Here is a 15,719-nt window from a genome sequence, read left to right as displayed (position 1 = left end):
TGGTCCAGTGTCATTCTTCTGCATGTGGCTGTCCAATTTTCCCAACACCGTTTGTTGAAGAGACTGTCTTTTTTCCACTGGACATTATTTCCTGCTTTGTCAAAGATGAGTTGACCATAGAGTTGAGCGTCCATTTCTGGGCTCTCTATTCTGTTCCATTGATCTATGTGTCTGTTTTTGTGCCAGTACCATACTGTCTTGATGATGACAGCTTTGTAATAGAGCTGGAAGTCCGGAATTGTGATGCTGCCAGCTTTGCTTTTCTTTTTCAACATTCCTCTGGCTATTCGGGGTCTCTTCTGGTTCCATACACATTTTAGGATTATTTGTTCCATTTCTTTGAAAAAAGCGGATGGTATTTTGATGGGGATTGCATTGAATGTGTAGATTGCTCTAGGTAGCATTGACATCTTCACAATGTTTGTTCTTCCAATCCATGAGCATGGAACGTTTTTCCATTTCTTTGTGCCTTCTTCAATTTCTTTCATGAGTATTTTATAGTTTTCTGAGTACAAATCCTTTGCCTCTTTGGTTAAATTTATTCCTAGGTATCTTATGGTTTTGGGTGCAGTTGTAAATGGGATCGACTCCTTGATTTGTCTCTCTTCTGTCTTGTTGTTGGTGTATAGGAATGCCACTGATTTCTGTGCATTGATTTTATATCCTGCTACTTTACTGAATTCCTGGATGAGTTCTAGCAGTTTTGGGGTGGAGTCTTTTGGGTTTTCCACATACAGTATCATATCATCTGCAAAGAGTGAGAGTTTGACTTCCTCTTTGCCGATTTGGATGCCTTTGATTTCCTTTTGTTGTCTGATTGCTGTGGCTAGGACTTCTAATACTATGTTGAATAGCAGTGGTGAGAGTGGACATCCCTGCCACGTTCCTGACCTTAGGGGAAAAGCTCTCAGCTTTTCCCCATTGAGAATGATATTCACTGTGGGTTTTTCATAGATGGCTTTTATGATATTGAGGTATGTACCCTCTATCCCTATACTCTGAAGAGTTTTGATCAAGAAAGGATGCTGTACTTTGTCAAATGCTTTTTCTGCATCTATTGGAGGATCATATGACTCTTGTTCTTTCTTTTGTAAATGTATTATATCACGTTGATTGATTTGCAGGTGTTGAACCAGCCTTGCAGCCCAGGGATGAATCCCACTTGGCTGTGGTGAATAATCCTTTTAATGTACTGTTGGATCCTATTGGCTAGTATTTTGGTGAGAATTTTTGCATCCATGTTCATCAAGGATATTGGTCTGTAATTCTCCTTTTTGATGGGGTCTTTGTCTGGTTTTGGGATCAAGGTAATGGTGGCCTCATAAAATGAGTTTGGAAGTTTTCCTTCCGTTTCTATTTTTTGGAACAGTTTCAGGAGAATAGGTATTAATTCTTCTTAAAATGTCTGATAGAATTCCACTGGGAAGCCATCTGGCCCTGGGCTTTTGTTGGGAGATTTTTGATGACTGCTTCAATTTCCTTAGTGGTTATAGGTCTGTTCAGGATTTGTATTTCTTCCTGGTTCAATTTTGGGAGTTGATACATCTCTAGGAATGCACCCATTTCTTCCAGGTTATCTAATTTGCTGGCATAGAGTTGCTCATAATATGTTCTTATAATTGTTTGTATTTCTTTGGTGTTGGTTGTGATCTCTCCTCTTTCATTCATGATTTTGTTGATTTGGGTCATTTCTCTTTTCTTTTTGATAAGTCTGGCCAGGGGTTTATCAATCTTGTTAATTCTTTCAAAGAACCAGCTCCTAGTTTCGTTGATCTGTTCTACTGTTCTTTTGGTTTCTATTTCATTGATTTCTGCTCTGATCTTTATCCATTCACATGTTAAGGAACATTTGGATTGTTTGTAGGTTTTGGTGATTATGAAGAAAGCTGCTATTAATATTTGTATACTGATTTTTTTGGGGGAAGTAGTTTTTTATTTTTCTTGGGTAAATACCTAGGAGTTGGATTGCTGGATTGTATAGTAAGTGTATGTTTAACTAAAAGAAACTGCAAAACTGTTTTCTGTTCCCATGAGAAATATGAGAGTTCCAGGTGCTCTGCATTCTCACCAGCAGTTGATAGTGTTAGTTGTTGTTTTTTATTTTTTTATTTTTTTTAAAGATTTTATTTATTTATTTGAGAGAGAGAATGAGAGATAGAGAACATGAGAGGGAAGAGGGTCAGAGGGAGAAGCAGACTCCCCGCCGAGCAGGGAGCCTGATGTGGGACTCGATCCCGGGACTCCAGGATCATGACCTGAGCTGAAGGCAGTCGCTCAACCAACTGAGCCACCCAGGCGCCCAGTTGTTTTTTTTTTAAAAAGTTATTCTTGGGGCGCCTGGGTGGCTCAGTTGTTAAGCATCTGCCTTCGGCTCAGGTCATGATCCCAGGGTCCTGGGATCGAGCCCCGCATCGGGCTCCCTGCTCAGCAGGAAGCCTGCTTCTCCCTCTCCCACTCCCCCTGCTTGTGTTCCCTCTCTTGCTGCCTCTCTCGCTGTCAAATAAATAAATAAAATCTTAAAAAAAAAAGAAAAGAAAAATTCTCAGCCATTGTTTTTCAAATGTTTCTAATATTGCCTCCTTTTTTTCCCTTGCGTCATCCTGAAAGTCATATTAAATGTGTTGAAATTTTCTCTTCTATACTTTATGTCTCTTATCTTCTTTTTAATATTTTCTATTCATTTCTTTCTCTGTGCTTCATCCTGGGGAATTTTTAACACATAGTTTTAAATTCTTGAATTCTTTCTTACACTATGTCAAATCCATTCTTTAATCCATTGAATTTTTATTTTTGTTTTTTTATTTTTTTAAAGATTTTATTTATTTATTTGATATACATAGAGAATGCAAGCAGGGGGAGTGGTAGGCAGAGGGAGAAGGAGGCTCCCCGATGAGCAGAAAGTCCAATGCGGGGTTTGATCCCAGGACCCTGGGATCATGACCTGAATCGAAGGCAAATGCCCAACCATCTGAACCCCCCAGGCATCCCTAAGCCATCGAATTTTTATTATTTATTTATTTATTTTTAAAGATTTTATTTATTTATTTGACAGAGACATAATGAGAGAGGGAACACAAGCAGGTAGAGTGGGAGAGGGAGAAGCAGGCTCCCTACTTAGCAGGGAACCTGATGCGGGGCTCGATCCCAGGACCCTGGGATCATGACCTGAGCCGAAGGCAGACACTTAACGACTGAGCCACCGATGTGCCGCTCCATCGAATTTTTAAAGTTAATGATATATTTTTAATTTCTGGAAGCTCTTTTTAGTTTATTTCCAAATAAACTAAAGATGGTTGGTGCTAATGGAGTGGGGAGCTATGGGTAAAATTATAAAATGGGCAAATTTTGCCTTTTGTTCTCCAGTTTCATCTTTTTCTTCATTGCTTCTTGCTCATTCTAAGAGGATCATATGGAATGATATATATGAAAGGTCTTTTTGTGTCCTGAAGTGTGTTATTATCCAAGTATATTGCTAATATCTAGTTATGTTTCATATATTCTGTATTCCCCTATATAAAAACCATTCTCGGGGGAAGGTCGGCCAAATTCCTTTATGCCAAGATATAAATAACTGACAGGGCTCATGTTATCTCTGCCAGCAATTTCAGCATTTTCACAGAACTATATAGCCTAAAGGATTTACTAGGTATTATGGCATTGAAGGCTTTAACCCGGCCTTTCACAGAAGTGTGTTTTTGAACAGGGGATCCTCTTTAACACCTCCAAGATTATACAGAAGAGGCATTGTTTTGCTTGTTTATAGGTTAGGCCTCCACTGGTTTCATTCTATACTGGCTGTTTTCTTCTTTGTTAAATCAGGATAGTAATGCCTATAGCATAGCGTCACTGTGAGCAGTGAATGAGGCAGAGTGTGTAAAGTATTTAGCACAGGGCCTGCCCAGTATTAATTCCTCAGGAAATGTTGGCTCTGAGGATTATCCCACTGACTCAGTTCTGCTGGGGCTTATGTCCTAGTCCAGGTGAACAGAGATGCTCGTGTGCAGCCCTGTGTCGCTGGAGCTTAATTCTCCACACCAGCCCCTTCTGCCGTGGAGATTCACAAGGGGGCACAGATTACCGTGGCTGAGAGTTGACCACGTAGGTGCAGAGAGAACAGAAAACCCTCCAAAGGTCCATTGGGAGGGGAAAGGTGTTCCTCCCAGAAGCGGTTGACTCTCTCTCTGAGGTTTTGCCTCTCTCTTGGGCTGTATTCACTTCCACTGTGACTCTCACTGCCACTCGCAGCTGTCAGGGCACTACGATCCCTGTTTCTTTTCCTGACGCAGCCATGGGTGTCTTTTCTTGTTCTCTCAGGAAAACACAGCTGCCCCCAGCTGGTGTTTTCAAAATGAGCCTTGCTAAAATAGAAAGAGAAACCAAAATGAAATAGAAAAACTGTGAATAGCATAAAAATAATCACCAAAGCACAGGGTTCTGACTTGAAGAATCTCCTTAGAAACACATCTCTATTCAGGCTCTTGGCTTTTCAACTCTTCGATAGCCACACGAGGCTAGTGGCCCTCGAATGGGACAGCATAGCTCTAGACCTCTGACTCTCCGTCCGAGTGTAAGCTCAGGGAGCAGGCACCATCATGCCTCATCTCCAGAGCTGGCAGAGAATGGTTCCTTTTGTGACTGATTCCTGACCCTTCTCCATAGTGCTGGAAATTGCTGGAGAATAGAGCATATCTCTTTGGTGCAAATGTTATTAAATTTAGTTGTGTAGTTAAATTATATTTAATTAAAAAGTGTTCTATTTCTAGACTAGTTGAACACTAATATAAGTATGTGAGGACACACATACACTAGTGTTCAACTAGTCTAGAAATGTAAAGTTTTAAAGAATATATTATTGGGGTGCTTGGGTGGCTCAGATGGTTAAGTGTCTGCCTTCAGCTCTGGTCATGATCCCGGGGTGTTGGGATTGAGCCCCACGTCTGGCTCCCTGCTCATTGGGGAGCCTGCTTCTCCCCCTGCTCGTGCTCTCTCTCTCTCTCTATCTCTGTGTCTCGAATGAATAAATAAAATCTTAAAAAAAATAAAGAATATATTATTTATGAAAACTATTTCTTTGGAAATAATTTAGGTTGATACTGCAATCAAGTTGAACTCTGGCAAAGAGAACCACTCAGACAGCAGTAATGCAGAGGAAAGTAGAAACAGTGTTGATGATAAAGGGGAAGAGGACTCTGAGAAACCAAAATTGGTGGAGGATGGATCAGATGGAGATCTGAACTTCATTCAGCATCAGACAATCCCTGAATGTTCAGGTAGGATAATCACTAGGTGATTGGTTAATGACAATGATAGATATTATAGTTCAAATATTAGAGTTACATGTGTTTTTTATCTGCTATGTAGAAATAATAGTTAAGAGGCATACCTTTGTAAGCACTGGTTTTTATTTACAATATGTGAAATTTGTCATTTAATAAAATTGTTATTGTGGTCATTTTATGTTAATCAATAGGAAATATTGCTGCATTTTATGACATGATTTATCGATCTTTTTGATGACTAAATTGTGCAATAAAACGTACTCTGTAATTTATAAATGCCTTCTTAGGGATAATCCCATTTGACCTTTTTTTTTAAGATTTTTTTTTTTAATTTTTATTTATTTGACTGGGAGAGAGACAGCTAGAGAGGGAACACAAGCAGGGGGAGTGCGAGAGGGAGAAGCAGGCTTCCCGCCGAGCAGGGAGCCCAATGCGGGGCTCGATCCCAGGATTCTGGGATCATGACCTGAGCTGAAGGCAGATGCCTAACGACTGAGCCACCAAGGCACCCCTCCCATTTGATCTTAATAACTTTTGGATTTTAAACGACTCCTTTTTTCCCCTGGTTATTAAATTAATACTGGTCAGAGTGAATTAGAACAGCATTTCTCAAAATGTGGTCTGCAGAGCCCTGGGGGATTGCTGAGACGCTTATAGGAATTCTGCAAAATAAAAAAACTACTTTCATCATAATACTGATATATTAATAATACAATTCATTATAATACTGAAATAATGCTATTTGCCTTTTTGCCCACTGATTGGACATTTGCAATGATGGTACAGAAGCAATAGTGAGTAAAATTGCCAGGGCTTTCACGTGAATAAAGGCAATGTATCACATTGTACTAGTAGTCACTGTGTTCTTCATGACCAGGCACTGGCAGAAGAAAGAAGTAGCCAATGTCATTCAAGAACATCTTTGATGGAGCAGTAAAAATTATTAATTGCATTAAATCTTGATTTTCGAATATACATCTTTATAATTGCCTGGGAGGTAAAATGGGAGGTATATAAAGCAATTCTGCTGTCAACCAAAATGTGAAATTGGTGTTGAGGAGTACTTGTATGATAGTTTAAGTTGAGAACTGAACTGGCCACTTTTTAATGGAACACCATTCTTATGCGAAAGAATGACTCACAGACAAACTATTATCATTCAGACTTGGGTAGTTGGCAGCCATTTTTTTTTAAGGTGAAATGAGCCTTTTACTTCAAGGAAAATAATTGATAGTATCTTTTGTCAATGATAAAATTTGGGCTTTCAAGTGAAAACTAGAAATTTGGAAAACTTGTGTATGCCATTCCAATACTTAGACTTATCTGATAAAATTTGATGACAGTACTAACCAATGAGATTTTTAAAAATATTAAATATTAAATGTGTTAACATTTTGAAGGTCTGCATAATTCAATGAACCACTATTTTCCAAATGACCAATGCAGGGTAAAAGATCCATTCAGTGTGAAAGATAGATGCATGGATTTTAATAGAACAAATACAAAAAGCTCGCTGATATGGTTACAGATTTCGCATTACAACTACTCTTTAAAAAACTACCCCTTGTTGAGTTTTGATGTAGTATCAAAGAAGAGTATCCACAGTTATCTGAGAAAGTTATTACATTTCTCCCCCCTTTTCCAAGTGTATGTCTTTATGAGGCCAAATTTTCTTCATATACTCTAAGTGAAACAAGAGATTGCAATAGATTGTACAAGCAGATTTGAGAATCTAGATGTCTTCTATCAGGCTAGATATTAAAAATTTAAAACAATGCCATTCTTCTTAATTATTTTTTAGAGTATATAGTTATTTATCATAAAAATGTTATATTTATGTTAATATGTAATTTCTAATAACATCATTTTTAAATGAATATATTCTAAAATATTTTCTAAAAAGTTTTGATTTCTAAAATGGTAAATATCAATAGATGTAACATAAACAAAAGCGACTTTGGGTTCTCAATAATATTTAAGCCTATAAAGGGAAGCTGAGGTCATAACCTTTGAGAACTGCTGACTTAGAGTATGTCTGGGATGAGGTTAGCTCTCAAAGTTGGGCCAGGTGCCTCAGGATCACAGTTATCAGGAGATGAGGCATTATAGTTGAGATTAGCTGTTGGCCCAGTTTAAAGATTTCATTGATTTTATTTATTTGAGAGAGAGAGTGAGAGAGCATGTGTGGGAGCAAGTGGGGGAGCAGCAGAGGGAGAGGGACAAGCAGACTCCATGCTGAGTGTGGAGCCCAGCTCCCAGATTCGATCTCATGATCCTGAGATCATGACCCCTAGTCAAAATCAAGACTCAGACGTCCAACCCACTGAACCACCCCAGGCACCCTGCTGTTGGCCCAGTTTATGCTGTACTTGTTTATACTGTTTCAGAACTGCCTGAGTTCCTTCATGCATGAGTTCCTGCCATATAGACCACCTATGTATATGGAGGCTGAGAGTGCTAGGATTGGCAGTGAGGAACTAGAACTAAAGGCTGTTGCATTTGAAATAAATAAGCAATAAGGTTTGCCGAGCCTCCTTATTAATAAGATCAGTATTCTTTTTGGATAAGCTAATTCCCTTCTGGAAGTATCTCCTTTTTCTTAAAGAGAAAGTGATATACATTATAGAGAAACACACTGCACTCTCTGGATTTTAAAAAGTTGCAAAATTTGGTCTTTCTTAGCAGAATATGCCATTTCTAATGATCTAACCTGGAGTGGCTGAGACTTTAGTATATGAGCGTTTATGCTCATTGACAGATTATCATCTTTTGTAGCTGAGATATGAAAGCAACTCAAGTGTCCATTAATAGATAAATGGTTAAAGAAAATGTGTATATATTCACACACACACACAATGGAATATTAGGCAGCCATAATAAGATGAAATTTTGTCATTTGTGACAATATGGATGGACCTAAAAGGTATTATGCTAATTGAAATAAGTCAGGCTGAGAAAGACAAATACCATATGATTTTACTTATATGTGGAATCTAAAAAACAAAAATGAATAAACAAAAAAGCAGAATCAGACCTATAAATAAAGAGAAAAAAGTGATAGTTGTCAGAAAGAAAAGGGTATGGGGGATGGGCAAAATGGGTGAAGGGGAGTGGGAAATATAGGCTTCCAGTTATGGGATTAATAAGTCATGGGAATAAAGGGCACAGCTTCGGGATTACAGTGAACGGTATTGTTTTATTTTTTTTTCAGTCAGTGGTATTTTTTTTTTAAAGATTTTATTTATTTATTTGAGAGAGAGAGAATGAGAGATAGAGAGCACGAGAGGGAAGAGGGTCAGAGGGAGAAGCAGACTCCCCGCCGAGCAGGGAGCCCGATGTGGGACTCGATCCCGGGACTCCAGGATCATGACCTGAGCTGCAGGCAGTCGCCCAACCAACTGAGCCACCCAGGCGCCCTCAGTCAGTGGTATTATAATAGTATTATATGGTGACAGATGGCAGCTATACTTTTGGTGAACATATAGCATGTTACAGAGTTTTAAATTACTATGTTGTACACCTGAAACTAATGTAACATTGTGTGTCAATTGTGCTTAAATTAAAAAATTTTTAAAAAGGGAAAAAAAGAAAAGACCCAGTTATTTAAACTGTGAAACAGAGATAAATGTCTATTTCACAGGGTTGTTAGATAATTATATGAAAAAATACATGTGGAAGCACTTTGTAAATCAAGATACATGACACCAATGCTAGTTATTCTCGTGAGCCATAAACATTTGTTGAATGAAAGAACAAATAGTAAACACAAAACAAAACTTTATGGTTGTACTAAACTTCAAGCTCATTCCTACTTTCAACACAATATAGATGAACCCGAATTAAAAGAATTAGATTCTCAACTTCAAGATGCCATTCAGAAGATGAAGAGGCTTGATAAGATATTGGTGAAGAGACAATATAGAGAAAAAGAAATTAAGAAGCAAGGTCTAGACATGAGAATAAAGCTGTGGGAAGAACTTAAGGTAAGAACTGTTTAACCATATGCTAACATGGAAGAAACAGTTTCCTTTAAGATAAGTAAAAAGCATGGATTGTGGTCATATCAGTGTGGTCTGCCTTTATTGATTTATTTTGTGGAAGTAGGACAGTGGCGTGTATATGTCCGTATTGAGGGGGTGGGTAGGGGAGATAGTTTTCGGGAACTAGACAAGGTAACTTAGCAGCATTCCAGATTTCAGGCACTGCATTGGCATGTTTGTTTTCCACGACAGCACAGTAGACCTCTCTTCCCAGTGTCAGGCTGGGGTTCCTCCATCTCTGGAATAGAAAGTGATGTGGCGCCTATGTTTGAGTACGTGTGTCGGCTTTTTCTTCAGCAAGCTTATAGTTTGGAGATAAATACATAAATATACCAAATATTTAACCCTCTGATGACCATTATTATTTGAGTAAACTTTTGTGACCAGGGAGTGGAAAGTTCAGTGTTTCATATGCCGGTCATACGCTGATCTCTGAGAAGCCATAAAGTGCTTGTGGTCTGTGACCAGACTCTATTTGCTTCTGTCTCAATACATTTCTAGTGCTCTGTTAACATTGCTTGGCCTTCTTGGACCTTTTATTCTCTGTAGTATTGAGGGGTGGCAGTTGACCAGATGTTTGCGCTGACTTGATGTAGAGCCATTGGCTCATATTTGAACTTTGCCTCTTAAAGGAGAGCACTTGTAAAGCAAGGAGTATTGTAAAAACAGATTGGTTGTTTTTGATAAATTCCTCCTTGATCAGTTGACTGACTTCAAGGAAATTTCCTAGACGATAATATGAATTAATAATGAAGTAATTAAGAATACATTTTTACAAGATTCCCAGGCAGACCACGGGCTAGAAAGAAAGCATCATACAAAATGCAGTGCTTTAAACTAGAGAAATGATTTGTGTATATTTTAGCAGAAAAAATTAGTCTATCATTTACTCTTATTGAGTCTCAAAGCAAATTTTTACTTGTTTGGAAACAAGAATGATAACTGGAGGGGCACCTGGGTGGCTCAGTCGTTAGGCATCTGCCTTTGGCTCAGGTCATGGTCCCAGGGTCCTGGGATCCAGCCCCACATCGGGCTCCCTGCTCAGCGGGAAGCCTGCTTCTCCCTCTCCCACTCCTCCTGCTTGTGTTCCTTCTCTCGCTTTGTCTCTCTCTGTCAAGTAGATAGATAAAATCTTAAAAAAAAAAAAAAAGAATGGTAACTGGACCCATAATAAAATACACCATCAATCTTGAAATGTCTGAAACTGTAATTTGATGATGTACCTTTAGGTTACTCATTAGTTATAGAAATATTAAACAGAAGCTACAGAAGATTTAAGCAAGATAATTATTATGTAATGATAGACATATATTCCAACTCTATTTGGGAATATTATTAGCTAGAATTTTGTGGGAACAAGAACACTAATAGATTTCCCAATTAAAGAAGTACAAATGACCTGAACCTTCTTGTTTGTATGTACACAGTTTGGAATCCATGGAATTTTAAAAAATACTGATGAGTATAGTTGCCTTCTTTTTCCATGTTTAAACTTGTTTCTCTTTTATTAGTCTGCAAAAACCAGTGAAACTTTGCAAAGTAATGAGGAGATGGAAAATACAAAAAAGTTCCTAGCTTTGACTGCTGCATCAGAAGAAACTGTTGGTGAGTAAAATTTGTCTTTGTTTTTATCTCAGAGTCATAGATTATTTGGATTAAAATAAGATTCCCAGTTCAGCTATTTTTTCTTTTTCTTTGAGCCTAACTGTTCTTTAGGGGAAATGATTACATTAGGTAGGATTATATGGAACTCTCCTGAGTGTAGATAAGTTTCAGAGGTTTCTAGGGTTTGTGTCTGCTCAAGGGTGTGGGGGCAGGGCAGTGAAAAATTGGCAAAGAGAAAGTGTCTTTGCCTTTACTTCTTGTCCTCTTAGATACCTCTAGACACCCAGTTGATGCAGACAGTCTCCAAACTGCCTAGAATGCTTCCATGGAGGGGCCCACTCAGGCTTCTGCACTCCCTTTCATAAAAATCTGATTTGTCTTATTTCCTGTTCTCTTCTAGTCTTGCTTTTGAGACCAGCCAATTAATTGTGCATGTTTTTACATTCTCACCTTGTGTTTATGTGTATCTCTGATCCTTCTTTTCATCCTTCTCCTCCTTTATCTTCTCTTCCTCCTTCTTCATCTACAGAGGTATTACGGAGTCATGTAATCTTGAGCTTACTTATACAGTGGTGAAAGTTTTAGGGATTGGGAAGCAGTTGATAAGCAGTTGATTTGGCAGGACCCTTTGGAAATCCTTTAACCTATGCCACGTAAGTGGTTCTCCAGTACTGCTCGGGGTGAAGACTGACTCTGAGCAAGGGCCTCTGATTTCTCTGAGAATCCTCGCATCCATCTGTCTTTTGCAAAGTGAACGTCCAACATTGTAGAAGCCCGAGAACCTGACTCAGACTTCTGCAGCTGTTTAGCATGAGCTTTGATATGAATGAAATTCCTTCAAGTTTGTTTCTTTCTGGACCCAGCATTGAGAGCCCAGAAGCTGCTCAGGCCTGAGGGATTTGGGGTTGGAATACACCAAATGTTTCTTTCCAAGAAGGTGGGTGCCTATCTGGGTTGCCCTTTCTATGACTAAGGATTTTCTTTTTTTTTTTTTTAAAGGAGTCTTTCTGAGTTTCTCCTTGATAGATCTGTATTTAGATTGGCCTTGTTGAAATTTACCATTTGTATATCCTAATTAAAACACCAAAAGCTATTTGCCTGTTAAAATCATAGACCATTTTCTTTCTACTTTTATTTTGTTATAGAAGTAACACATATGTAATCATTATTAGAAAATATTGGTAAACAGGAAGAAAAAATAATCATCTAAATTCTTAACTTGCAGAGATAATCATTATTAATATTTTCGCTTACTCTTTATCTTTTGAGACATTTTTAGTGCAAATAACCACGTATATTTTATTTATTTATTTATTTATTTATTTATTTATTAAAGATTTTATTTATTTATTTGAGAGAGAGAGAGAATGAGAGATAGAGAGCACGAGAGGGAAGAGGGTCAGAGGGAGAAGCAGACTCCCCGCTGAGCAGGGAGCCCGATGCGGGACTCGATCCCGGGACTCCAGGATCATGACCTGAGCCGAAGGCAGTCGCCCAACCAACTGAGCCACCCAGGCGCCCCAACCACTTATATTTTAAAAATAAAAATGAGATCAAATTATATATATATGGTGTTTTGTAATTGGTTTTCTAATTTGCATCTCATGAGCACCTTTAGCTGTCAGTAAGAATAGAGCTGTGCGGTAGTTAGCTTCCAAGATGTTTGCCATCAGTTCCTTCCCTCTGTGTATGCTCATTCCAGTCCTCATAGAGGGATGGAGTCTATGTCTTCCTGTATTTTCAGGCGGGGCTGGGCTGGGCCTACTTTGACCGATAGATTACAGCAGAAGTAATCCTACACCAGTTCCAGCCCTAGCCACTAAGGGGACTGGCAGTTTCTGTTTCTCTTCTTAGAAGGCTCTCTCAGGGGAGAGCCAGCAATCCTGTAAAGGGTCAGACTGCGCTGAAGCTGCCATGCTATGGGAAGGGCCACACAAGCCACATGGAGAGGCTCCGCAGAGGGAGTGATGCTCACCTATAGTGAGTTCGGTAGTGTCCCACCAGAATTCATGTCTACCTGGAGCCTCAGAATGTGGCCTTATTCAGAAACATAAGGCTGCAATAACATCCTTGGGTAATTATTCTGTTATGACCTTCTGTGGTAATTGAAAAATTAGGTTGGAAACTAGGTTGAAAAAATGGCCCCCCAAGAGATATCCACATCAAATCCCTGGAAGGTGTCAATGTTACCTTATTTGGAAAAAGGGTCTTTGCAGTTGTGAGTAATAATTGTGGAATATGGAGGAGGGCTCTATGCCATCATGAGTATCCTCATAGGAGAGAGGCAGAGGGAGAAGAAGCACACAGAAGAGAAGTCCATGTAAAGGAGGAGGCAGAGGTTGGAGTGACGTGGCCTCAGGCCAAGGAATGCTGGCGGCCACAAGAAATTGGAAGAGGCAAGGAATGAACTCTCTGAGAGCCCCCGGAGGGAGTGTGGCCCTACAGAAACCTTGATTTTGGACTAAGGGCCTCGAGAACTGAGAGAATACATTTTTATTTTAAGTGACCAAGTTTGTGTGAATTTGTGACAGTAGATACTTCGAAGGGAAATCACTTAGTCAAAGGGCTTGGACATTTTAAAGATTTTTATCCATATTGACATAGTAAAAGGTTACACCAATTTAGACTCCCCCTCAAGTATTGTATTTGAGAATTGTTTTCCTATACCCACAATAACAATGGATTTATTATTATTATCATTATTATTTTAAAGATTTTATTGAGAGGGAGTGAGCAAGAGAGAGCATGAACAAGGGGAGGGGCAGAGGGAGAGGGAGAAGCAGACTCCCCACTGAGCAGGGAGCCTAACGTGGAGCTCAGTCATGAGATCAAGGATCATGACCTGAGCTGAAGGCAGATGCTTAACCGACTGAGCCACCCAGGCACCCCAAAAGTGGATTTAATAGTTGTTTTAAAGCTTTACTTATTTAAAATGAAATCACAATTTGTACCTCTGTGGGAATTGGGGAGGTTGAATATGTATTCTTTTAGCCATTTTGGGAATTACTTGTTCTTTTATAAAATAAGGTGCTCCTTTTTACTGATTTGAAGGACTACTTTGCATATTAAGGATACTAATTCTTTGACTATTATAAATACCAAAAATATTGTTTCTAACTTATTATTTTTAGTTTTATGATATTTCTTGCTCTCCCAAACTTAATATTTTTTTTAAGATTTTATTTATTTATTTGTCAGAGAGACACAGAGAGAGAGAGAGAGAGAGAGCACGAGCAGGGGGAGTGGCAGGCAGAAGGAGAAGCAACATCCCCCTGAGCAAGGAGCCAGATGTGGGACTCCATCCCAGGACCCTGGGATCATTACCTGAGCCAAAGGCAGACGCTTAACTGATTGAGCCACCCAGGCATCCCAATATTTTTTTTTTATTTAGCTAAATCAGTCATTTCATTTCATTGTTGCTCTGCTTAAAAAAGTCTTTTCCAATATAAGATGACATAAAAATGTACCTGTGTTGGGTGCCTGAGTGGCTCAGTCGGTTAAGTATCTGCCTTCAGCTCAGCTCATGATCCTTGATCCCATGATTGAGCCCCATGTTAGGCTCCCTGCTCAGCGGGGAGTCTGCTTCTCCCTCTCCCCCTCCCCTGGCTTGTGTTGTCTTCTCACTCACTCTCTAAAGTAAATAAAATCTTTTTTAAAAAATGTACCCGTGTTTTCCTTTAGTATAGTTATTTTTTATGAAAAAAATTAAAATGTTAATCTGCTTAGAACTCATTTTGTTGTGATATATGAAGTAGGGAGTTGATTTGGTGGTTTTTTTCCCCCCAATTTGTTAGCTAGCATCAAAAGATCATAAATAACAGAAATAAAATCAATGAATCACCAAAGTAGTAATTAGTAAAAGTTTATTGTGCACACATCAAAAAGGCAACTTGCAAACTGGGAACACTAAAGCCAAAACATGGAATGAGGCTCAGGGGCAATGTTTACTTCATATCAGTTTTCGAAAACACTTGAGGTTTTGCTTATGATTTCCAGAGACATAAGCAAGAGATGACCCAGGTCAAGTTAGCCTTGCCAAAGAAGCTAAATTAGGTTTTGTTTGTATGACTAAACTGGTTTTGTCATTTTGGGTAAATATTTTGGTTAAAAAATAATTTTTAAGGCTTGTCTCCATTTGTTTTTTAAATTAAATTAAATTAAAAATTTTTATTTATTTGACAGAGAGTGAAAGAGTACAAGCAGGTGAGAAGCAGAGGGAGAGGGAGAATCAGGCTCCCTGCTGAGCAGGGGGCCCCACTTGGGGCTGGATCCCAGGACCCTGGGATCATGACCTGAGCTGAAGGCAGACGCTTAACCCACTAAGCCACCCAGGCAACCCTTTTTTTTTTTTTAATTTGAGAGAGAGAAAGAGAGAGAGAGAGTGAGCATGAGCAGGGGCAGAGGGAGAGGGAGAGAGAGAATCTCAAGCAGTTTAAACAGAGAATCACCAGTTTAAACATGATCACTCCCACTGAGGGTGGAGCCTGATGCAGGGCTCTGTCCCAGGACCCTGAGATCATGACCTCAGCCGAAATCAAGAGTTGGCTACTTAACTGACTGAGCCACCAAGGTGCCCCAGTCTCCATTTGTTTTTGATATTAACACTAGTTATCTCAGGACCTTTTAGTGGATAATCCATCATTTCCTCACTTATTTGAAATCTTACTTTATCATGCACTGATTGGGTCTCTTTCCAAATTTTCTATCCTCTTCCCTGAATATTTCTGTCGGCACCGATGTCAGTATTGCACTGTTTTTATTATTGTAGCTTTGTAATACATTTTATTAGGGCAGG

At 39.0% G+C, this 15,719-nt stretch overlaps 1 protein-coding gene across 6 annotated transcripts in view; it reads left to right on the top strand.

The window, feature by feature from the left end:
* The window catches only part of FSIP1 (fibrous sheath interacting protein 1), a 206,058-nt gene that overhangs the window by 11,370 nt on the left and 178,969 nt on the right, over positions 1-15,719 (top strand). For all 6 annotated transcript variants that reach the window (XM_073876777.1, XM_025883541.2, XM_073876779.1 and 3 more), the window contains exons 3-5: positions 5,087-5,270; positions 9,108-9,262; positions 10,831-10,924. In XM_073876777.1, the coding sequence (XP_073732878.1) occupies positions 5,087-5,270; positions 9,108-9,262; positions 10,831-10,924 (433 nt within the window). The remainder of the gene's footprint in view (positions 1-5,086; positions 5,271-9,107; positions 9,263-10,830; positions 10,925-15,719) is intronic.

The sequence above is a fragment of the Callorhinus ursinus genome, unplaced genomic scaffold (genome assembly GCF_003265705.2).
Source record: "Callorhinus ursinus isolate GAN/ISIS: 27379988/994484 unplaced genomic scaffold, GSC_fseal_2.0 scaffold25, whole genome shotgun sequence".
NCBI classification, from domain to species: domain Eukaryota; kingdom Metazoa; phylum Chordata; class Mammalia; order Carnivora; family Otariidae; genus Callorhinus; species Callorhinus ursinus.
Note: the sequence above shows the minus strand (reverse complement) of the source record. Positions and strands in the feature narration are given on the sequence as shown.